Source organism: Phodopus roborovskii, unplaced genomic scaffold, assembly GCF_943737965.1.
Source record: "Phodopus roborovskii unplaced genomic scaffold, PHOROB, whole genome shotgun sequence".
Lineage (NCBI taxonomy): Eukaryota > Metazoa > Chordata > Mammalia > Rodentia > Cricetidae > Phodopus > Phodopus roborovskii.
The window spans coordinates 1-24,804 of NW_026126891.1; the positions used below are offsets into that span (position 1 = coordinate 1).

General features: G+C 42.6%; 1 protein-coding gene across 1 annotated transcript; it reads left to right on the top strand.

Annotated features, from left to right (window-relative positions):
• Positions 1-11,909: 11,909 nt before the first annotated feature.
• On the top strand, positions 11,910-17,917 carry LOC127214655 (dTTP/UTP pyrophosphatase-like). The gene is made up of 5 exons (XM_051174979.1): positions 11,910-11,949; positions 15,839-15,974; positions 16,401-16,593; positions 16,873-17,192; positions 17,329-17,917. Exons 1-5 carry the CDS (start codon positions 11,910-11,912, stop codon positions 17,507-17,509), a joined length of 870 nt encoding a protein of 289 aa, XP_051030936.1. The 3' UTR covers positions 17,510-17,917.
• The last annotated feature ends 6,887 nt before the right edge of the window (positions 17,918-24,804 follow it).

The following is a 24,804-nucleotide window of genomic DNA, read 5'->3' on the forward strand; positions in this document are numbered from 1 at the left end:
GAAAAGCAGATTTTGTGTGAGTTTGAAGATAGTTCTGGTTACAGAAGTGAGTATGTTCCCAGAATGTGCAGGGTCACACATGGTGAAACTGTGTATCAAACACCAAAAGAAATGAATGAATGAATGAATTAATTAATTAATATTGACGTAATGAGAGAAAAATCTACTAGAAAGAAACAAAAAACAAGATTATTATTATTAATTAGGGAAGGAATTGACCACACAGTTTACTGAGTGAGTTTCTGCCATCATCAGGGACCAACAGTGGTAAATTTCTCAAAAAAAAAAAAAAAAACCAAAAAACAAAACAAAATAAAACAAATAAGTTCCATGTTTGTGCAGCTCTCTGAAATGTCTAGGTCTAGCCTAGGCCAGCTGAGGTTCAGGGTTGCTATAGAAATGCAAGAACACTCTTCCCTTGAGAAGGAGTCTCTAGTCACTCAAGCTCACTAGACAACCAGGGACACTACGCCAACCTGCCATAGTTTCAGGTCTTGAAGGAGACTTCCGTGGAGCCATGCTGCAAGCTTGGTTTTATATCAGAACAGGTGCCAGAGGACTGATTACTGCTCTGTGAGTGCTGCTGTGGGGAATTGGAAGGAGAGCATGGATAAGCACAGAACATGAGGTATGGTAAGCAAGGGGCTGGGGAGGGTGGGGTGGGTAGTCATGAAAGTCGGTTTGGCAGGCCCTCCAGAGGAGGCTAGACTGGAGTATGCTGCCACATTCAGTGTTCTGCTAGGCCATTATGGTCCTAGCAGCTTCCCTGACCAGGGTATTGCCTATGAATACTTCTCCATGTGGGCTGCCTGAGGAAAGGAATTCAATCAGGTAACATTGTGAATAATCTTCTTTGTAGTCAGCTCCATTATGGTTTTGGTGCACAGGGATGGCTATTTATAAAGAAGGAGAGGTTCACTTAGTTCAGTGCCTTCCAGAAGTTCTGCTCTTCACATGTAACATTTAGGGGTCACATCCATTCAGAGTTATCATGTTCTTTTTGCCATCAAAATAATTTTTCTTCTGTTGTTAAAAAATAAATATAAAGATATTATTTTACATATCGATCCCAGTTCCCTCTCCCTCCCATCCTCCTATTTCCCCCAGGGACCTCCCCATCCCATGGGCCATGGCATTCCCTGGGAGGCTGAGGTCTTTAGGAGGGATCATAAAAATCTGTCAAGTCAGTTGAGTTTTGGCCCAGGCCCTCCCCTGTCTCTAGGCTAAGGGAGTATCCACATTTGGAGTTAACTTCGTGCATGTTCTAAATGGCATTATTTTCTTCATTTCTCTGTGTAGCTTTGCAGCATGATCTAGAATTTTCTATGTGGAGCAAGCTAGACCCAATCTCGGGGAAAACTTCTTGCCTCTGTTTCTGAATTGCTAGGTTAAAGCAAAGGGAAAATACAAATATCTGTATATGGCATTCTTGTGTTGGATTACATTCTACCACTGAGCTGTGACATAGCGGAGGAGAATTGTTTCTATAAAGGATTTACCAATATTTGGGAGATAGGGAGTATGCAAAAAACTTATTTAGCTGAGATATTGCTACCCCCAAATTTAAAAAAAAATAGAAAAAAGTTAAGTTGTGTGCTAACCAGGCATGTTACAGAATAGGATGATATAATATACACTTGTTCCCCAGGATACTCCAAATATTTGGATCCAATCCATGTCAATTAGCAAAGCAATGATTTACAAACCCCCAAGGCCCACCTCCATACCATTGATTATGCCTTTTACAAGCTTTACAAGGGTTTATTACATGGTTCCAATGAACATTAGGTGCTGGTGTGCCATAAACATCCAGTTTTCTTCTAGATAAAATCATGGCTCTGTCATATGGGCAAGATGAGCCCAGGTGACAACTGTTTGAAAAGAAAACAGTGATGAGTTGAGGGCTAGACAAAGCAAGCAAGACTTTCTCTTTAGGTCTTCACTCATGGAGAATGAACAGAGTTCCTTCTGAAACCCAGGGCCAATAACACCCAAGGTTTATATAATTATGATGTTTCCATCAGGTCCTGAGCTATCGAGAATAAGTAGAACTCCACCTTTAACACAAGGAAGATTCTTGGGAGAAAATTCAATTGTCTTGGGCCAGTGTCTTGTTGAGGGGTTGCTTCAGACTCTGAGAAGACAACTATCCCCCACCACATGGAGCTGTGTTTATTAGACCCATGGCTACTGTGGACTTAGTTGGTGATGTTTTTTGGAGATCCCTGTGTTCCCTTGTACTGCACCTTTTTGAGTATCCTTATCCTGAGTTTGTCCCATTGAATGATAACTCCCACTGACTTCCTAGAGTCTCAAATTCCTTCCGCTTCTCATGGAAGTAGTATACAAGAAGCTATTCCTTATAAGAAATGTACCTAGAATATGGCATGGCTTAAGCAATACCTCCCCTACCTTACCTTTCATCTTTTCTTTCTGCCTTCCGTTCTTTTCTCATCTTCTGACACTTCTCCCTCATGACTTGCCAGTAAAATGTGACCTGCTGTTTCATGTTACTCCTGTACTATGAAATACTTATGGTGTTATCTTTTTCTCTTGAATGCTTATATTGCCTTACTGGCATAACTTGCAATATCCTGTCACTAATCAGACATTCGGAAAGTACTTAAAGAAGGCAACATATGTTGAATGCAAAATTTGTTTTAGGAGCTAGATTGTGGTGGTTCACGCCTTTAATCCCAGCATTCAGGAGGCACAGGAAAGTTGATCTGTGTGAGATCAAGGCCAGCAACGTCTAGCTAGATATTCCTAAAACAACTAAGGCTTTTTGTTGCAAAGAGAATCTCTGTCTCAAAAAAAAAAATCCCAACAATAACAACAAAAGTAACCATCTGTTGTAGGTTCTTTCCTCTTTGCTCATTAGCCAGAAATGAACGCAATTTGTCATTGCACACATATTTCTTTATTTATTTCTTATGTCTGTGGGTAATGTCCTTCTATCCTCTTGATTACTCCTTCTTACACTAAGTGACTGTATGTCCTCAGTCAGTTTTTGGGACCAAGCTTCTTAAAAATTATTTGTGGATACCAATTATATTTACGGATATATTTAAAAAACAGAACACATTAATTTGTAACACTGTTCATTAAATTAAAATATAATTCTCTGAATCATAGCCAGGAGATTACCCCATACGTATAGAAAGCTCTAGACTGTGGGGTGTCTCTATTAGCAACAAGTATCAATAGCTGGAATGTCAGAAACCGAACAGTGTAAATATCCTTTTGAGTTTTGTATGAGTCTATGTATTTAAGTTCTGAACACATAGAATCATGGGTAGCTGAGTAACATTGCTCAAGATCTAAGTTTATCTGGATGAGTTTCCCTTGTATTTTGAGAGTAAAGTTGGCAGTATTTACCTCTTATTGTTCTTTTCTTTTTCACTTCCCTCTCTTTGTTCTTTCCCAAATATTGTACACCTCTCAATCACTGCATGTTTATATTAGGTATAGAAGCCATGCTGTGTCAATATATGTACTATGTTTTTCGTAATCCTCCAGATATTCCTAACTGTTTCCCATTTTCCTGAATCTTTCGAATCAGATATACTCTTATAAAGTGTCAGGAATATAATTTGCACTGTATTCAATTTATGTTGCAAATTTATCTCATACAGAATATAAATATTAACTCACCAAGTTCTCATTGATCATTTACTTTTCTATTCATGTACTCTCTTTTATTCTTATTGTTTTCAATCTGGAAATGATATTTACTGTTTTTCCTAAAAAGTTCAATGGGTCTTGGATGGTGGCACAGCACATATTCTACTTGGGGATGACCTGAGTTCATACCCCCAAACCCAAAATTCTAGGCTCAATACAACCTCACCTCCAGATGCAGTGTTTCTGACAACCTCTACTATGGTATGTAATAAGTACACATGGGAAATATCTCTCACACACAATCTGAATATAAAAAAACTAGGAATCAGAATTTGTTTTCAAAATCTTTGTTACTTAAAAAACAATGAGTGCAAAACCAGTCACATTTAGTACAAGATTCTAATAATATATTGTTTCATTTTTTAAATTTCATTTAAACTTTTATTTTTCATTTTACATACCATACACTCCCTTCTTCCCCATCTTCTTCTCCAATTTCCCCTCCCTTCCCTTCCTCCCTTTAGTAGTCAGAGAGGGTAATGCCCTCATTCAGGACTCACCAAAGTCTGGCATACAAAGCAGAGGAAGGACCAAATCACTCTATTTTTTATCAAGACTGAGTAAAGTATCTCACTATAGGGTGCGGATTCCAAAAACACAGTTCAAGCAACTGGGATGGATGATGGTTTCACTTTCAGAGGCCCCCTAACACATCAAGTCACCTAAGTGTTTACTACTTTCAGAGGGTCCAGTTTGTTGACATGAAGGTCCTCCAGCTGTAAGTCAATATTCTATGAGTTCCCACTAGTGAAAGAAGATGTGTTGTGGCTTTGTTGGAGTGGCCTTCTCCCTGTTAGAAGAATCACATCATTGTAGGATCAGACATGAGGTTTCTTATTCGCAGAATACTGCCCAGTGTGTCAGACAACTCCCTGTTGCCTCTGAGTCATGCTGTAAGGACTATAACATCAAGGACTGCAGCAGCATATATGCTGACATGCCTGCTGCCATGATGATTAACTGAAGCTTGGAAATTTTAAGCGTGACACCTCTTTTCTTTGTAAGAGTTGCTCTGGTCCATGGTATCTCTTAACAGCAATGAAAACCTAACAAAGACAGATGTTGTTTCAAGGGCCTTCAGTATTTCTGTGATAGGCTGTTCCTATTGTACAATTTATTTCTGATGTGTTCTCAGTAGTGTTGTTCTTGTAGCTTGACACTTCCTTTATGTCTGTTTATAGGGATTTCTTTCTCAGGGCTATATGCTAATTAAAGGGCCAAGAAATGTTGCATGTGAACCTCTATTCAGTTTCCTTCTAAATGGTTCATGTGAATGCATTATAATGTCCATGTCATGAAATAAGTGTGCAAGGCTCCAGACTTACATGAGTATGTTGTCAAAGTTGTTTATATTTACATTGTGAGTATCATATTTCTTTGTCAAACATGTTTGCGTTATTGTAGGATGCAGTGACCTATGACGATGTGTACATCCATTTCACTCAGGAAGAGTGGGCTTTGTTAAATCCTTCTCAGAAATGTCTCTACAGAGATGTGATGCTGGACACGTACAGGAACCTCACTGATACAGGTAAGATTGAAATTTCCTTCATGTTTTAAAATAAGGGACCAAATATTTCTTGGTTATTGATACTATTCTGTAATTTTGATTGAGAAAAAGGAAACTTGGTTGAATGAGGCATGGTTCTAAGGTTCATTAAAGTTATTAATTTAAGTTTTGTACAATTTACAATAATACATTGTATATTTTCTGTTATTTCAGGCTACATTTGGGATGACCATACCATGGAAGATCATTGTCCAAATTCTAGAAGACATAGAAGGTAAATTTTCACATGTAAATTTATGCAAATTTGGCTCTGAAGATATTTTAATGTATTCTGGAAATTTTATTGAAGAGACACACAAAAAGAATTACAAAAAATTAAGAAGATCAAAGTTGAAAAAGGTGCAGCTTAAAGTATAGTGATGGTTCTCATTTTCTAACAAAACCATGTACCTCAGTGAACGGTAGCTCTTCTGTGTTTGCAAGGTATTCATGTAAAAAGAGAAGGAAACAATGCCTTCACAGATACCACCATTTGAATTATAGCACCTGGAGATCTATGATATAGATATGCCAGTTTGTTGAGTTTAATAATATTCAGATATTTTAAACAATATATTTCTTGTATAGGTGATAATTATATGTCCAAGACTTTCTAAGAAAAATGTGTATAGTTAATCAGGCATTGCTTATATATTTGTGACTTTGCTATGTATATAGAAAGGGTCAGTTCAGTGAGTACCAAGAAGGTTTTTGTGGAGAAACATTAATCCCTGACACACATGTCTGTGAGCAAAAGAAAATCAAATTGCATGAGTGCAAAGTGGAAACCTTTTCTTTGTTATTCTTACTTTAATAAGTATATCATATGTTGAGTTAGGTAGTTGTGACCCATGCCCTTAATTCCAGCATTAATGACGAAGAACAAGGTGGATCTCTTAAGTTTCTGATCAGCCTGACCTACAAAGTGAGTTCGAGGCTAGCCGGGTCTACACAGAGATATTCTGTATCAGAAAACCTAGGGAAAAATAAAAACTATATGATACTCTAAATGCAAGCCATGTGAATTTAGAATGTGGACAGAAGCAACATACGTCTCTCTCTTAGGACATTGAGAAGAAAGGAAAAGATGATTACTAGCCCCCACTTTGAGGATATTTGTTGAGTGTGAAAGAAGTTTAAAATTTATCAGTATTCCAACATCATCTGAAAGATATGAACAAACTCACACTGAAGTAAATCCCAATGAACATTGGAATGGGTGAATGCTTCCATTTTTACTGGTATATTTGGCCAATGAAGTATAATTTATACTGTGGAAAAACTGATAAATGCAATAAGTATGGAAAAGCTCTGAGTTGTTTTCAGTCTTTTTCAATTATGTGAGAATTCTCATGTAAATAAATGCCATAAATGAGGCCCGTGAAATAAAACCTCTTACTCTGAATCACAAGTATCTTCAAAGAAAACAAAACAACACCTCATGAGGGAAGCATTATAAATGTAAAACTTAAGATCGGATTCTTGTTCACAATTGGCCAAGTTATAAATTTATTTTATAAATATACTGTTTCTTTAGTATCATGCATGTGGTAAAGTTTTACATGTGCTAATTATCTTTGCTGGAATGCAAGAAGCCATAAGGTTTTGAATCCTGTGAATATACGCAATGAATGTGTAAAAAACTTTTTATGTTACAGGCATCTTCAAAGGCTTGAAAAATTTCATACTGGAGAGATACCATATAGATGTCTTCAATATGGTGAAGTCTCTGAATGCCACAGTTTCCTCCAACTCTGTGAAAGAACTCAAATGGTAGAGAAAACCTATGAATGTAGTCAATGTGGTAAATTATTTGCAAGACATACTATGCTTAAAAGACATATTAGAACACATACTGGACAGAAAACACAAGACTGTAATCAATGTGGTAAAGTCTTTTCCCTATGCAATAATCTCAGAAAACATAAAAGAACACATACTGGAGAGAAGCTGTATGAATGTAATCAATGTGGTAAAGCATTTGCAAGTAATGGTCAGCTTAAAATACATATAAGAACACATACTGGAGAGAAACCCTATGCATGCAATCAATGTGGTAAAGCTTTTTCACAAAACAGCAATCTGGTGTGTCATAAAAGAACCCATACTGGAGAGAAACCCTATGAATGTAATCAATGTAGTAAAGCTTTCACAACACATGGGTGGCTTAAAAGTCATATATTAACACATACTGGAGAGAAACCCTATGAATGTAATCAATGTGGTAAAGCATTTGCAAGTAATGGTCAGCTTAAAAGACATATAAGAACACATACTGGAGAGAAACCCTATGCATGTAATCAATGTGGTAAAGCTTTTTCACAAAACAGCACTCTGGTGTGTCATAAAAGAACCCATACTGGAGAGAAACCCTATGAATGTAATCAATGTAGTAAAGCTTTCACAACACATGGGTGGCTTAAAAGTCATATATTAACACATACTGGACAGAAACCCTATGAGTGTAATCAATGTGGTAAAGCATTTACAAGTAATGGTCAGCTTAAAATACATATAAGAGCACATACTGGAGAGAAACCCTATGCATGTAATCAATGTGGTAAAGCTTTTTCACAAAACAGCACTCTGGTGTGTCATAAAAGAACCCATACTGGAGAGAAACCCTATGAATGTAATCTATGTAGTAAAGCTTTCACAACACATGGGTGCCTTAAAAGTCATATATTAACACATACTGGAGAGAAACCCTATGAGTGTAATCAATGTGGTAAAGCATTTGCAAGTAATTGTCAGCTTAAAAGACATATAAGAACACATACTGGACAGAAACCCTATGAAAGTAATGAATGTGGTAAAGCATTTGGAAGAAATAGTCAGCTTAAAACACATATAAGAACACATACTGGAGAGAAACCCTATGTATGTAATCAATGATGTAAAGCATTTGGAAGGAATGCTCAGCTTAAAATACATATAAGAACACATACTGGAGAAAAACACTATGTATGTAATCGATGTGGTAAAGCTTTTCACATCACAGCACTCTAGTATGTCATAAATGAACACATACTGGAGAGAAACCCTATTATGTAATCAATGTGGTAGATCATATTCCCGTGTCAGTACTCTCTAGTTTCATCATAGAACACATCGTGGGCAGAAACCCTATGGATGTAAGCAATGTGGTAAATCTTTTACATGACACAGCCATCTGGTACATCATAAAAGAACACATACTGTAGAGAGACCCTATGATTATAATCAAAGTAGTAAAATTTTTGCAACACATGTGCTTAAAAGTCCTACAAGAACACATACTGGAGAGAAGCCTTATGAATGCCATCAGTATGGTAAAGCATTTGCACATCCCAGCCATCTCTTAAGTCATAAGAAATGCATACTTGAAAGACACTGAATGTATCCCATGTGGTGAATCCTTTCTATGTATCATTAGTCTTTATAATCACACACAAAAAAAATCATAGTGTATGGAAACCCTGTACATGTAATCATTGTGGTAAAGTTGTGCACTTTACTTATTGCAATAATCTTTGTGGTCCAAAGAAAACTCTTATAGAAAGGAATCTTACTAGAAAGGATGTTGTATGATCATCAGCCAACACACATTGAGTTACATAGGATTCTGGAAAGAACAATATTGGAAAAGTTTGAACAGTCAGTTCAAACATTGCAATATCTCTGTTTTGCTCTTAAAAGCAAAGTCACGTGGACAAAAGCCCTAGGAATTCACTGATAAGGGAACCCTGTTTCATTGTAATACTTGTCTTTATTTAAACAAAAACCTCATTCAGATTGATTGACTTCCATAAGCCCAATCCTTCATGCTTGCTTTCTTTTACATGAAGCAAATCATGTTGTAGGAAACCTTTGAAGACTTTAAGACCATAAACATGTGGGTTACACAAATGAGTCCTCTTAAGAGAAAATATTCGCACTTTGAAATCTGTTCAGAGATTCCATTTAATTTTAATCATGTGATGTCAGTGTGTGAGTTTCTGTCTGTTCATGGTTTTTTAAAAGCAGGTTATACCCTTGAGTATTCCTGTAGGAGGAACTACAGTATGTTCTCAGAAAACTGATATAGGTCAAGCAATGAACTTTTCATAATTTTGTTCATCTGTATTTCTTACCCTGTATATATTTAAATCCTTTTTTATCATCTTGATATAAGGTAATAGGGAAGCAATCTTGGAAGAGAAAACCCACATCATGTGTATAATTTTGTGAACATGTGAGACGTCACACTTGACTTTATTCTTAATAAATAAAATTGATTCATGTAGAGATGGTGTGTTACTGAGTTCAATAGAATGAAGACAAATGATAAATGAGTTTATTATTTGGGAACAACATAAACAGATGATAATAAAGAACTGTGGAGTTGATCCTGCTCAGGAGGATGCAGTCCCTGCCTTTCTGATTTGATCTGCAACATGGGAGAGAGAAGTGAGAGACAGAGAGATGGAAAGGAAGTGAAAATTGAGGGAGGGGGATTAAGAGTTACAGACAGATTGGGAATGACTGAGGGTCCACCCCAGTGTTCTCCATCTTCTCTTCATGTACACACAACCAAAGGCACTGCATAAGAAATAACTTTTAACTGTATGAGATGATCTTGAAAGACAAAAAAAATGTAATGTTAAACCTGGAAACCAATATCTGTTCCTTGGAATTTGCTAACTTCCTCTCACAAGGCCCTGAGATAACATGAATTCACACTGCTCCTGCTTTCCTGTGAGTCAGAAGGTGGTGAATAGTGTCCTTAGGAAACAAAGAGATAGCTTTAACTCTGGTTTGCCCAGACAAAATTAATTAGCACACCCTGAGGCCCTAAGGTCTGTTGACCCTAATAGCAGACCGTCCGGCCTCCAAGGGTTGCATACTCAATGGACAAAGGGTCTCACCCCCTCCCTAAGATTGTGAGTTTGCCTTTAAAAAACACCTGGGCCCAGGGGAGGGGGCTTCTCTCTAGCCTGCATGTCAGAGGAGCCAAGTTGCACAAATGTTTCCTGTAAATTAAAGCCTCTTGTGTGTTGCAGTAACTGGACTGGACATTGAGTTCTTGGGGTACCGACCGAAACTGGAAGACTCCTTATTCCGAGGGTCTTACATTTTGGAAGTTCCACCAAGATCTGGTCAACCCCCAGACTCAATTCCATTGCCAGTTGGAGGTAAGAAAGAGCTCGCAACCTATATGTTTGATGTATGCCTGATGCATCTGATGTTACATGTTTTTGACTCGAGTACTTGACTCTGTGCCTAGCCTTCACAAGACTTGTATGTTATGTGTTTTTGACTCGAGTATTTGAATCTTTCCCTGGCCTGCACAGGACTTGTATAGGACTACAGGGGGAAGCAGTCGTATCCTGGAGACCCTTGGTCCCGCCCTGAACGAAGTCCCGGGTTGTTTGGAGGAGGGAAAGAGACGAAGTTTCTTTTCTCCAGGGGACAGCAGGCCTCTGGACTTTCTTCCCTCCTGCTTTGTAACTTTGGTTTGGGCGCCATTTGTCTGCCGTGTGGATTTGTCCTCTTTGTTGGATTGTTCTGGTTTTTTTTTTTTTTTTTTTTTTTTTTTTGTGTGTGTGTGTGTCCTTCTGTTCATAGTGTTTGTGTCCATTTCTATTCTCCCCATGGGTCAAAAACTAACTAACCTACTTAAGTTTGACTTTAGATCCACAGGAGAGCTGGAGACCCAGCTAGACAATGAGCATGCTCATCCCCTGCCCTCAGGAATGTGGCAGGGCAGCCAGAGCCACTGGGGCTGAGCTTCAGCAGAATGGCTAAACAGCCATGGGCCGCACATGGCCTGGGCAGATCCATGCTGGAATGGAGGGACAGGGATATGACTTATGACCCTGCCACCACACATGTTTCATTCCCAACATCAGCCTCCAGGGCTGACCCTTCTCCCCAGATCTTTGTAATTGGAAAAACTAATCACCCCCTTTTTTGAGTTCCTTATGTTCTATCTCTAGGCTATTTGAGATGATTATCAACAGTTTTTGCTTGAGGCTAGAAAAATATCCCTGGGGCCGATGGGCGGCCAGCACAGCTGAAAAAAAAAAAAAAAAAAAAAAAAAAAAAAACAAGATTGACTTGGGATTCCTTTTGATGCGCCCCAGTTGGGACTTCAACACTGCTGAAGGTAGGGAGACCTTAAAAATCTATCGCCAGGCTCTGGTGGCAGGTCTCTGAGTTGCCGTGACATGGCCCACCAATTTGGCTAAGTTAAAGAAAACACTTTTTGACCCTAGTTCAGAAGCCCAGAGAGCTTCGGTGGCTCTGGTCTTCATGGGGAAATTGGGCCCCAGATATTAGGAAGGAACTCCATAGACTGGAAGAGTTAAGAGACAGAGAAAGTGTATTGAAGGGACAGAGAAGGGAAGGAGAGAAACAAAAGACAGTAGAGAGACAGAGAGCAGAGAAAAAGCATGACAGAAGACAGGAAAAGAATTTCACTAAAATACCTTGGCTGCAGTGGTTAAAGGAAAGTTAGGAAATTTAAAACAGGCTAGGAAACCTGGGCAACAGGACCCCACTTGACAAGGAGGAACAGTGTGCATATTATAAAGAAAAAGGACACTTGGCAAATGACTGTCCCAAGAAGACAAGGTATCGAAGGTCCTAGCCCTAAGAACGGATAAAATTAAAGGGAAACGGGGTTTGGCACCCCTCCCAAAGCCCAAGGTAATTCATGGACTACCCGAAGAACAGTGGACCTCGGCGTGGGCCGGGTAACCCACTCGTTCGAGGTTACATCCCACCAGCCAACTGCTTTTTGCCTTTGAATGGAAGGACCCTGACACGTGTAGAACTAGGCAGCTCATCTGGAGCTGACTGTCCCAAGGGTTTAAAATTCCCCAACGATGGCCAGACAAGTAGGAGAATTTCTGGGGACATCTGGGTTTTGCAGGCTGACTAAGGAAAAAATTCTCCTGGACCCCAGAGCACCAGGAGGCATTTGATGCCAATAAAAAGGCCCAGCTGAAAGCATTGGCTCTAAGCCTTTTGATATAACTAACCTTTTACCCTTTATGTGGATGAGCATAAGGGGGTCGCCTGGGGAGTTTTAACCAAATCCCTAGGGCCGTGGGACAGAACAGTTGCTTATCTGTCAAAGAAGCTTGATCCTGTAGCAAGGGGGAGGGCCTGTCTATCAAAAAGATATCACTGCTGACAAGTTGACTTTGGGGCATAAAGCAACAATAATAGCCCCCATGCATTGGAGAGCATTGTCTGGCAGCCACCAACTGATGATGACCAACGCCCGCGGGACCCACCACCAAAGCCTGCTTCTCACTGAGAGACTGAGCTGATTGTCTTCGCTCCACCAGCCAGCCTCATCCCACCACTCTTCTGCCTGTGGAGACTGGTGAACCAGGGACTCATGACTGCCATCAACTGTTGGTTAAAGAGACTGGAGTTTGCAAAGATCTTAACGACATCCTGCTGGCTGGGGAGATGATGACCAGTTCACTGCCAGGATCAGTTACATTATAAAAAGTAAAGAAAGGACTGGGGCAGTGGTACTGCTCGACGAAGAGAAGTCCATAAACATTAACAGGCAACAGGTATGCTTTTTCAACTGTTCATGTGCATGGGACTGTCTCAACCATGTGGTTAAAAAAAAATTACTGAAGAAAATTTTCTGAAGATTCAAAATACCTAAGGTAGTAAAATCAGACAATGGTCCAGGTTTTGTGACCCAGGTAAGTAAATCACTGGCCAAGATACTGGGGATTGATTAAAATTACATTGTGCATACAAAACCAACAATTCATGTAGAAAGTATAAATAAAACCATTGAGGAGACCTTCACTAAATTGACTGTGGAGACTGGCGTTAATGATCAGATAGCTCTCCTACCCTTTGTGCTTTTCAGGTTTAAAAACACCCCTGGACCGTTTGGGCTGAGCCCCTGTAAATGGCTCTTTGGTGGGCTCCCTCCACTGGTGGAAATTACCTCTGTACATAGTGCTGATGTGCTGTTTTCTTAAGCCTCTGTTTGCTAGGCTTAAGGTGCTCCAGTGGGTGAGACAGTGAGCAAGAAAGCAGCCCTGAGAGACCTACGTGGTGGGAGTCGTGGAAGTTTCACATTACTTCCAAGTTGGAGATCGAGATTTCATTAGATGTCACTGCACAGAAACCTTAAGATTCGGAGGGAGGGAGGGAAGGAGGAAGGAAGGGAGAGGGAACTGGGATCGACATGTATAATAATAAATTACAAAAAAAAAAAATATGCTTTGACTCAAAACATTAAGTTCAAGGACAATTTACTGGGGAAAAGGATATCTATTCTATTTTTTTTCCACAGAAAACGAAAAGCTGTGGATTTCTTCCATACTAATGTGGTTTGATCAAGCCAGACCACCTGAAACAGAGTACCAAGTGAGCCTACATTCAAAACAGCTGGAAAAAGCAGCCTTGCAGAATACAGCCAGGATTTCAGCATCTTCTTAGAATCCCCCATGAGAGCGCCCCTTACCAGCAGGAAGTGGTTTGGAAAGAACGACGCCCAAATTCCCAAATATTGTCTATAGATGTTTGTTTTCATTTAAATGGACTTGGTTATAAAAAATAAATAATAAAAAAGACAGAAAAATACTGTTAAAAGTTTATGACTATCCTCTAAACTTAGTAAAGCAATGCAAGAGTTCTTATCAATGCTTTTAACAGTTTACTGCTAAGAGACAATGACTTTTCTCTAACTCAGTAAACCAAATCTCTGGTACACTGACCACAGGCAGGTGAAAATAAGTGTTTTTTTTTTTTTTTTTTTTTTTTTTTTTTTTTTATCTCATGCTTCAAAGGAATTACTGGCATTTTATAATATGTCTGTAAATTGTGACCAAAGATATGTTCCTTGTAATTTCTGTATAAAAAACCCAATACTCTAAAGTAAAAATGGCAGCAGTTGCAAAACACCTCCAGTGTGTTTGTTTCTGTCAAGACGGAGCCACTCCTGACATGGTCATCGAGTTTTGGTACCCATGGGGGCACATCACCCACTCTGTAGCATGAGGTGTTATTGGCCTGGTTGTACAGGAACTTCCAACTGTAAGGAAATAAAAGCAGGAAGCAGATCAAAATGTTGATAATTTGTCTTTCTCTCATCAGAAGCTTGATCATTGCTCTATAACTGTAGGAGTTTTATTCCTGAACCTCAGAAAAACCACTTAACAAACACAAAATTATAAAAAGAGTATTCTTCATGGAAAGTTGAAAATTTAGAGAGGAATGGAGCTAGGAAGATTTTTGTGTATGACCACTACTGTTAGCCAGCACATCTTACTCAGTGAGCAGTTTTAAACAATCTGCATTATTCAAGAATTCAAGCTTTGTAAGACCCTCAGAATGAGGAGTCTCCCAGTTTCCATCGGTATCCCCAAGAACTCAATGTCCAGTCCAGTTGCTGCAACATGCAAGAGGCTTTAATGAACAGGAAACATTTGTGCAAAGGGGCCCCTCCAGCATGCAGACTAGTGAGAAGAAGCCATCTCCTCCCTCCACCCCTCCCCCCCGGCACAGGTGTTTTTAAAGGCAAATACCCCATGCTTAGGGAGGGGGTGGGACCCTCTGTCCATTGAGTACATGACCCTTTTAGCTGGTCTCCCTATTAGGGTCAACAGACCTTAGGGCCTCAGGGTGTGCTAATTAATCTTGTCTGGGCAAACCGGAGGTGCAGTTATCTATTTGTTTCTTAAAGACCCTATTCAACACCTGCTGACTCACAAGAAAGGACGGACAGTCTGAATTCTGGGTATCTTGTTTTCTCAGGGCCTTGTGAGGGTAAGTTAGCAGATTCCAAGGAACAGATATTGCTAGGGGTTAACTTTCCAGTTTAGTCTGTCCTTCATTTAAAATGGGGCATTTCTCTAACTTTACTTTTTTGTCTTTCACGCCCTATATCTTATCTCTAGAGAGTAAAGTTCTAGTACTCTGATCTACAAAGCACCCCACCCAGAACCCGCACTTTCCCCACCCTGTGTCCTACTGCACCCACTGTTCCACTGGTCTGGTTGAGCACTGGGACAGAGAGCGGGTCAAAAAAACACCTCCACCTCCGGAAAATTTCTTGGACCTGCTTTGAAAATACTGGACCCATCTATCCCGCTGGAGCAACCAGAGTGCCCGCCTGCCTGATGTTTATCCGTCATTACTGAGGCTCTGCCGGGGGGAGAGACCTCCTAGAGTGACTGGAACAGAGTTACAGACATTGAGCACCTCTCACAACTCTGTCCCCAGGAACTCCTTCTCAAACACACGGTTCCGGGACTGTCCCCTGCACCGCTCACAAGCGGCTGCGATCTCAGGACTTCCGCCTTCCGGTCACGAACTAAAGCTTCTGGTTCGTGGCTGTCAGTGTCCCCGGAAGACACAAAAGGAAAACAAGCTTCTAGTTCCACCCGGCCAAACTGACACACGATTTCCGCTTGTGAACCAAGGACGTCAGGCTTCCAGTCACTGACTTGAGCTTCCGGCCTGTCACACAAAATGGTCCCCAGGAAAGGTTGCAACGAAGAGATGCACAACTTGAGTTCCACCCATGAAGTAAACACGACGGAGTGCGCTGCAGCCTGAGTTCCGCTTCCGGCACATTACTTCCGCTTACGGATGGTGCAGCGTGCGATTCCCTGCCCACCGGGCGACGATTAAATTGGATCCGCTTTAAGCCCAGGATGGAAATTGATCGCATCGGACATTGCGGGCCCGATAGGAAACGCCTTAAGGGACTGGACTTCCAGGTCCAAGTGAACAGGTCAGAAACGGCACAAGAGGCAGCAGAGAGCATATTCCCTGTCACTCATCGAGGCGGTAGGTGGGACTTCCAGGTGCGGCGAACAGGGCAGAAACAGAGATCACAACCCTAGGTCCGTGCACCCCTCTGGTTTTCGCTGTTTCCCTGTTTATGCCACGGTTGGCAGCAGGGTTCCTGTTGCCGGGGAAACCGGGGTGGGACTTCCGGCAACATGGTAAAGCGGGGCGGGACTTCTGCGTGGGAGCATTGACCAGGAATTAATCACTTAGAGAGGTTCCCAGGGGATGGGCGGGGTCACGGGAGCGGTGATGTCAGAGGAGTTACAGGCGTGAAGTATAGGGGACACAGCTGTCAATCAAATACCCGTCATTCATTCATTCAGTCATTCATTCACTCATTCATTCAGTCATTCATTCACTCATTCAGTCATTCACTCAACCACTCAGTTCGAGGTCCTACCCTCCCACTTCCAGGAGTCCCTGGAGAAGGCGGGGTTTCCGGCTCCGCCCGAATATGCCCAGGAGACAGCGAAGCTAAAGGTGCTGGAGGTGGCATCGTGGCTGCACAGGGTGAGGACGCTGCACAGGGTGAGGACGACTCCATCCCTTCTGGTCAGGTGGTAGGCCACACGCCTTCCTTTCGAGGCCCCGCCCATAAGCCTGCCCCGCCCTCTGCCCTTTAGGATCTGCACCCGCCTGATGTCATTATTGGAGCCTATACCGTCCTGGTGAGTGAGGCCCTGCCCCTCACTGACCCGGCCCCTTGGCGTCTGGCCCCGCCCACTGTAGGCCATGGATGGCTTCATCCTGGATAAGCCAAAGGACAAGGACGATGCCTACAGGATGCTGCGCAGGTGGGCGGGGCCTTAAGGGGCGGGGTAGACCCCCCCAAGGCATAGTGGGCGGGGCCTCTTCATGGAGCTCCAGCCTCTGCCCACCCCAGCCCTGCCCCTTGCCAACCACGCCCTGTCCCGCCTTCCCTGGCCCCGCCCAGGCTGAGTGGCCAGCAGCACAGTGTCATCACCGGTGTGGCCATCTTGAGGCCACTGTGGCAGAGGCAGCTTCAGGAGCCGAATTCCACATGCCCAGAGGCCCCAGAGGCGGAAGGGGACCCAGAAGCAGAAGTGGAATTGTCACTGTTCCACGAAGAGACCCGTGTGACATTCTCGCGGCTATCGGAGCCACTGCTCTGCCAATACGTGGAGAGCAGGGAGCCTCTGTGAGTGGGTGCGGGGTGGGGTGGGTGGGGCCAGGAAACCTGGAAGTGAGGCCTGAAAAGGAAGAGTTGTCCCCGGCGGGCGTGGGTGTGGCTGAGCATGGCACCTGGTGTGACTTCGTCCCTGCCTTGCACCCAGGGACAAGGCTGGCGCCTATGGGCTTCAGGCGCGAGGCGGTGCCCTAGCAGAGCGCGTGGAAGGGGATTTCTTCAATACCGTGGGGTTTCCACTCAACCGCTGCATGCGTGAGCTGGCTGCCATCTTCCCGGATGTGGGACCACATGTCCCTGTCAGCCAGCATCCGGCCACACCCCAATAATGAGGATTGTAGATGGAGAATGAGTATGTGAGTGACTGTCCGGGCGGGTATTCTGGTGAGAGAGTTACTGAAGGGGCGGGACTTCTGGTGAGTTTGTGAAGCAGTGACCCATTTCCCATGATGCCCTTGGTGCATTGTGTTTGATTGACAGAGCAAGCTTCCCTCAAGTGCATCACTTCCCAGTGCTAGGACACAGGACATGGGGTGAGGTGTGTGGAGGCAGGGTTAGGGGACAGGCCCACCGAGGGGAGTACACCTAAACCCGCCCCTGTGGCCCCGCCCCTCCTGATGTCCCGCCCTCACCATCTCCATGGGCCCTGCCCTTGCCCTCACTGGGTCCTGCATGAGCAGCTTCACCATCAGATGCCTGTGATGGACATTTGACATCAGGAGCAGGGTCAGAGGAGGCCCCACCCCCCTGCCTGCACTCTGATTTGCATATTTAAGAGCTGCCTGGAGACTCAGAAGACATCAAGTACAGAAACTGCTGGGGTTAATTTGCATGGCCACACCTCCAAATGACCTAACCTGCATGTATTTGCAGGTCAAAGTCCCAAACAGATGGGAATACTTGCATTCATTTGCATAGCAAAAGCATGCAAAGCAGCACAAATTTGCATATTAAAGTGTATTCCCGAAACTGGGGTTTGCTCATTTACATACTCAAATGTGAAGCCCCAATCAGACTTCCAGATTTCCAGGCACTGTGCTTATTTGCATAATCAAAATTACTAGTGCATCCTTTACATAACAGTTTAGTATCCTCATTTGCATATTTAAATGGTGGCAGGTTTTTACTGCTCAGCATCAGGCCCCACCCCTTCAGCACTACCCTAGCTCACCTGTCCCCTACCCCGAGGTCACAGTGTCCAAGGTCACAATCAGTGACCCTCTCCAGGCCCTGCCCTCAACCACACCAGGCCCTTCCCCACTTTCTCTCCTAGGGTCCCCGAGGGCAGGGCCGGGGTCTGGGTATTACCTATGGTGCAGACAGGACTTGGTCCTGGCAGTGACATCACAGGAAATTGTGACTGTGAGCAGGAATTGCCCTCCTTCCCTACCCTCACCATCTCCACCCCCAGCTGGGCATGGCAGGAGTCTCCTACCAAACTCTTAGGTTACCAAACAGCAATGCTAGGACCCAGAGGGCAGTGGCCATGGTGAGCTGGTTATGAGAGTAAAAACCCTGAGGATGATGAGTGTGGCTCCTGTGACATCACAGAGCTCACCCCTCCAGGCCCTTGTAATGTCAGTCACCGCATACCCTGCCCCTCCAGCTGTCAATCACTACAGACCCCACTTCCTGCCTCTGGGCCATGAGGTCTGCTGAGGGTGTGATCTACAGGCTGACTGGGCAGGGACATGTCAGCTATCTTTATAAAGGTAGAGGGGCAGGCTGCATGCCGAGGGCTGGATTTCCTGGCAAGGGAAACCTGGCAGTAGAGACTCAGGTCAATCATCAAGGGTGGGGCATGACTTCTGCTCGCAGATCGCAGCCAAGGCTGACTTGAGCCAAGGCCATCAGGAACTTTTGTAACTGCTGTGGATGGGACTGCATTTCCCAGCATCCTATGCGGCCGCTTACTGCTTCGCTGCCCAGAGACTTCTGGGTTTGGATGTTCATGTCCAGGACTGCATTTCCTAGCATCCTGTGCAGTCGATTCCTGCCTTTATGCCCAGGGATTTCCGGTTTTTATCTGTACTGGCCAGGGACTGTAGTTCCCAACATGCTCTGCGGTGGCTTTCTGTTTTTCAGCAATGAAACTTCCAGTTTGTAGTTTTTGGAGGCCCAGGACTCCATTTCCCAGCATTCTCTGTGGCCACTTCCTGCTTCCCTGCCCAGGGACTTCTTATTTTCATCTTTGGCAGCCAAGGACTATATTTCCCAGCATGATTTGTGTCCGCTTTTCTATGAATGGACTTCCGGTTAAAAACTTTGGGGTCCAGAACTGCACTTCCCAGCATGCTGTGTGGCTGCTTCTTTCTTTTCTCCCCTGGACTTCAAGGCCCCTAACTACAGTTCCCGGCATGTGCTGGGCTTGTTTTGATCTTTTCAGTTCCTAAACTTCTTCTGGTCTCTGAGGCTCCAGGACTCCATTTCCCAGCTTCCTGTGGTGCTGCGTCCTGTTTTTCAGTCCTGAAATTCCACCATTTAAAGGCACATAATAATTTAGAAATATTTGAGACTTAGAACAGTTGAATTTAAGTTGTATGAAGTTAGCTTACATTTACATAAAGTTAAGTTGAAATCGAATGTACAGATATATTATTCAGGACTGGGTAAATTGAGAAGGACAAGAGTGTGAAGCTATGTATAACATAGTCAGAGAAAAAAGATATTACAAAGAATAAAAGGCAAACGGTAAATGACTTACAGGTTCTGTTGGTGGCAGAAGCTGGCTAGACTCTTTCTGCCTAGATGGCTGATGTAGCAGAAAGAAGAACCATGGTGGGTAAAGCTAGGCCACATGGTCAAGATGGTGGCTGCCATAAACATATTCCCAACAGCTGAAAGAAATCGTAAAGTTTTGAGATGTAATTTTGTCTTGAGCAGATGCTGCCTCAGCCCAGCCCACCATGCTGAGACAGGTTGCAGCTGGGGCAGGCAGGAGAATTTGAGCGTGCCAGGAAGAGAACCGAAACAAGTTTAGGGAAAGAGATTGTTTAGCAGAGATATTAAAAAAAACGCCTTCCATCTATCTGTTCCCTGGCAGTAATTTGAAAGATCCCATAAAATATCGGGATCTAGAGAGCCGTTACGTGGCCAATTTGAATTATTTTCTAGGGGATATCTAGGCTACTTTTCAGTACAAAGGTAAATAAGTCTGGGTGACTTTACAAGTGGCATTAAGTGAAAGGGTTTTAAATTTTCTATCAGGCATCCCAGTGGAGTGGTGGGGGATATTTCCTTGGTCGGTTTATTCCCCATGGGTGGAGTGAAAGTGACCATGCAGTCTTGGAACTCATCAGCCCAAGAGTGTGGCCACATGATTCGAGAGAATGGCAGAGTGTTATTCGAAGCTCGTTAGCCCGAAAACGTTGCCAGGACCAACAGAGGCCGGAAATACTCAGCAGTCTGAGAGCAGAGCCGATATACCACACTGGGCAGTATGTCTTCCACCCATGGAATGTACCTGACCTTAAGGAATTGGGTTAAAATGTAAAAGGGTACCTTACCTAATTGAAGCCTGTGTGGGATGGTATTTCCAGTGAACGGGGGGGGGGGGGGGATGGTGGTGGAACGCTGGTATCTGAAACAAGATCCTGAGTGTTTCTGGCTGGCCGCCCACCAGCAGACAGCTGTCAGTGACCCTCATGTAGAGCCTGCCTGGGTTTCGGCACCAATGTTGTTCTTTTGCTGTACAGCTAATGCCTAAGAAACACAAACGCGAGACTCAGCGCCCACGTGGAGATTGTTGAGAGAAGGGAGAGAAAGAAGGGGTAGCTGGTGGCCAACTGAAAGCACGAGAGAAAGAGGGGGGTGTGGGGCACTTGCTTTAAAAGGGGAGGCTTGCACATGTGTAACTGAGTCCTCTGGCTGCCAGGTAAACCTTGAGCCGTCAGGTAAAGCTGATGTAGCAATGACATGGCCATGAGGGTCCCGCCCATCTTCAGGGGGGGGTCAAATGGCTGCTAGTTCCTAACAATCAGATTACTAAGTGGAGTCACTATTTAGCTACACATGTAGTTAAGTGTAAGCCACTAGTTAGAGACAAAGTAACCCACTAGTTAGCCACACATACTATCTCACTAGTACCCACACACACCATGCCACTTGTTAGCCACATACTTAACTCACTATTTAGCGACACATATGAAGTCACTAGTTAGACAAACACCTAAATCAATAGTCAGCCCCACACCTATGTCACTAGTTAGCCACAAAAACTAAGCCACAAGTCCATCACACAAATAAAGCAGTACTTAGCCCCACACACTAAGACAGTAGTTAATCATACACCTAAGTTAATATTTAGCTACATCCCTAAGCAGTAATTAACCACATTGACTAAGTCACTAGTTAGCCACAAAGCTAGGTTACTAGTTAGCCACAGTCTCTATGTCTCTAGTTAGTTACACACAATATATCACTACTTACCCACCCATACTAAGTCAGTAGTCAGCCACACATCTAATTTACTAGCTAGTCACAAACACCAAGAAAATAGTCAGCCACACACACACTGAGATAGTAGTTAGCCATGCACCTATGTATTTCTATGTATTTAGTCAACTACACACCTAAGTTACTAGTTAGCTACCAACACTAGGTCACTAGTTATCCACACACATTAAATCAGTAGTTAGACACACACACTATGTCACTAGTTAGACACATACTAAGTCTGTCTAAAAGAAAAACAGCTCACACTAAGGTGGTCCCAGGACATGGGAATCAGGCCTTTATTCCCAGCAGCAGGGATTTGGAGATAGGAGTGACATGGCTGGACAGAGAGAGGAAGATGAGGTAGAGGAGCGAGTAGAGCATGCTGTGAGATGATTTTGTTTGAGAAGTTAGTCTGAGGGATTGAAGCGATAGCAGTCAATCTGAGTAGGCAGTGTGAGGACAGGAACACATCGCTTGTCTGAGAATAGGTAGAGATAACATCTCTAGTAGCCAGATACTCTGAATCTGTGATCCTTCAATTTTCACCTTCCCCTCCCTGTCAGATTACTGTGAGTTTTTATTATTAAGATCTATTAGAACTTGTGCTGGAAGTGATGTTCTCTCTGTGGAGGTGTGATATTTCAAAGTCAATAGAGGTAAAAATTTTCAATTATTAAAATATTAACTTTATTTTTTTGAAAATTACATTGGTATCTTTTTAATGTTTTTAATTTGTAATTTTTTTTATTATACTTATCAAACCAGTTCCCTCCAACTTACTCCCACCCTCCTTCCCGTCCCAACTTCCCAGGCCCCCAGCCACTCTCTCCTCCCATCCAACCAACACTATACACGTAGGTGGATGCCTTCCAGGAGGGGTCATCTAAATCCTTCAAGTCATTTTAAGTAGACACTAAAATGTCTCTCCTGTCTCAGGGTTAATGGAGTATCCCTCCATAGGGATTTTCCCCCAATGTCCTTTTTGCAACAGGGATACTTCCTGGTCCCTCTCTCTGAAGACCCTTAGACTGCACAGGCCTTTTAGCTGACACCCATGTTCAGGGGTCTGTGTCAGTCCCATGTTTGATTCCCAGCTATAAGTCTGGAGCCCCATTAGCTCCTCCTTGTTCAAATCAGCTGTGTCTTTGGGTTTCTGCAATGTGGTCTTGTCCTCCCTCTCCGCATATGGATTCAATTTTGGCTCAGTGTTTAGTTGTCCAAGGTTGCTTCTGTTTCCATCAGCTACTAGATGTGGTCTCCATGATGATGCATAGGTTAGTCATTGATCTCATTGCCAGCGAAGGGAATTTATGGTAGCCTTTACACTGTTGCTCAAATTGTTAGTTGGGGTCATTCTTGTAGGGCTCTGTACATTTCTCTAGGTTCTGTTTCCTCTTCTAACCTATAATGGCTCACTCTTTTATAGTCTCTTTCTCTCTTTTCTCTCCTCTGTTCTCCTCTCCTCTCCTCTCTTCTCTTCTCTTCTCTTCTCAAGTCTATTCCTCCCCTGACCAAATGTTCCTAGACCCACAATCTTTCCTCTCCTCCCATTTTCCTTGTGCTAGTTCCCTCTCCACTCACTACCTGCCAATACCCACCCATATGCTCTGAGGACCTTGTCCCTTCTTGCTTCTGCGAGTGTCCTTATGTAAAACTGTTAGAATCCTCCTTCTATCCTAGTTTCTCTGGCAGTTTGATTTGTAGGCTGGTGAACCTTTGCAATATGTCTAAAATCCACATATGAGTGAATACATACCATGTTTCTCTTTCTGTGATTGGGATACCTCATTCAGGATGGTTTCTTCAAGTTCCATCCACTTGTCTGTGAGTTTCAAGATTCCATTGTTTCTACCCACCCCCACAGAGTAGTATTCCATTGTGTAAATGTGGCAAATCTTCTTTATTTATAATTCAGTTGAGGGGCATCTAAGTTGATCCCAGGTTCTTGCTATTATAAATAATATTGCTATGAACATAGGTGATCACAGGTCTTGGTTGCATGGATTGGGATCATTTGGGTATGTACTTAAGTGGGAGATTACTAGGTCTCGTGGTAGACTGATTCCCATTATCCTGAGAAACTGCCATGCTAGTCTCCAAAATGGCTGTACAAGTTTGCAGTTCCACCTGAAGTGGAGGTGTGTACCCACTTCTGCACATCCTCTCAAGCATAAGTTGGCATTGCTGTTTCTAATTTTAGCAATTCTGACAGGAGTAAGATGGTATCTCAAAGTTGTTTTAGTTGGCATTTCCTTGACAGCTAAGGATGTTGAATACTTTCTTAAGTGTCTTAAATCATTTTTTATTTCCTCTATGGAGATTTATATCAAATACAGAGTCTCTGTATATTAATTGGTGCTGGCACAGCTGCGGGACAAGACCAGCAGCAGGTGGAAAACCTTACTCAGCATTTTTTGAAGATGCTTTCCTCATCCCATTGTATACTTTTAGCTGTTTTGTTAGTATGTGTTTGGGTTAATATCAGAATTTTCTATTCAATTTCATTGAGGTACTTGTCTATTTTTGTGCTAATACCAGGCTGTTTTCAGGACTATAGCTCTGTAGTAAATCTTAAAGTCAGGGATAATGATCCCTCATGAAGTTCCTTTATTATACAGGTCGTTTTGGCTATTCTGGTTCTTTTGGTTTTCAATATAAAGTAGATATTATACGTTCAAGGTCAGTGAAAGATTGTGCTGTGATTTTAATGGACATTGCATTGAATATGTAGATTGCTGTTGGTAAGATTGCCATTTTTCTATGTTTTTTCTACCTATCCATGAGATTGGGACATCTTTACATTTTATGGTATTTTCTTTAAAGACAAAATTCTTATTATATAGGTCTTTCACTTCTTTGGTAAGTGATACCCCAAGATACTTTATGTTTTTTGTGGCTATTGTGAAGGGTGATGTTTCTCTGATTTCTTTAACAACCCCTTTGTTGACTGAATATGTAATGGCTACAGATTTTTTTTTAATTTAATCTTGTATCCTCATACTTTACTGAATGTATTTTTCAGCTGTAGGAGAATACTGGTAGAATTTTTTGGTTGCTTATGTAAACTATCATATCATCTGAAAATAGAGAAAGATTGAGTCCTTCCTTACCAATTTGCATCCCGTTGAACTCCTTTTCTTGTCTTATTTCTTTAGCTAGCCCTTCAATTACAATAATGAAGAGATAT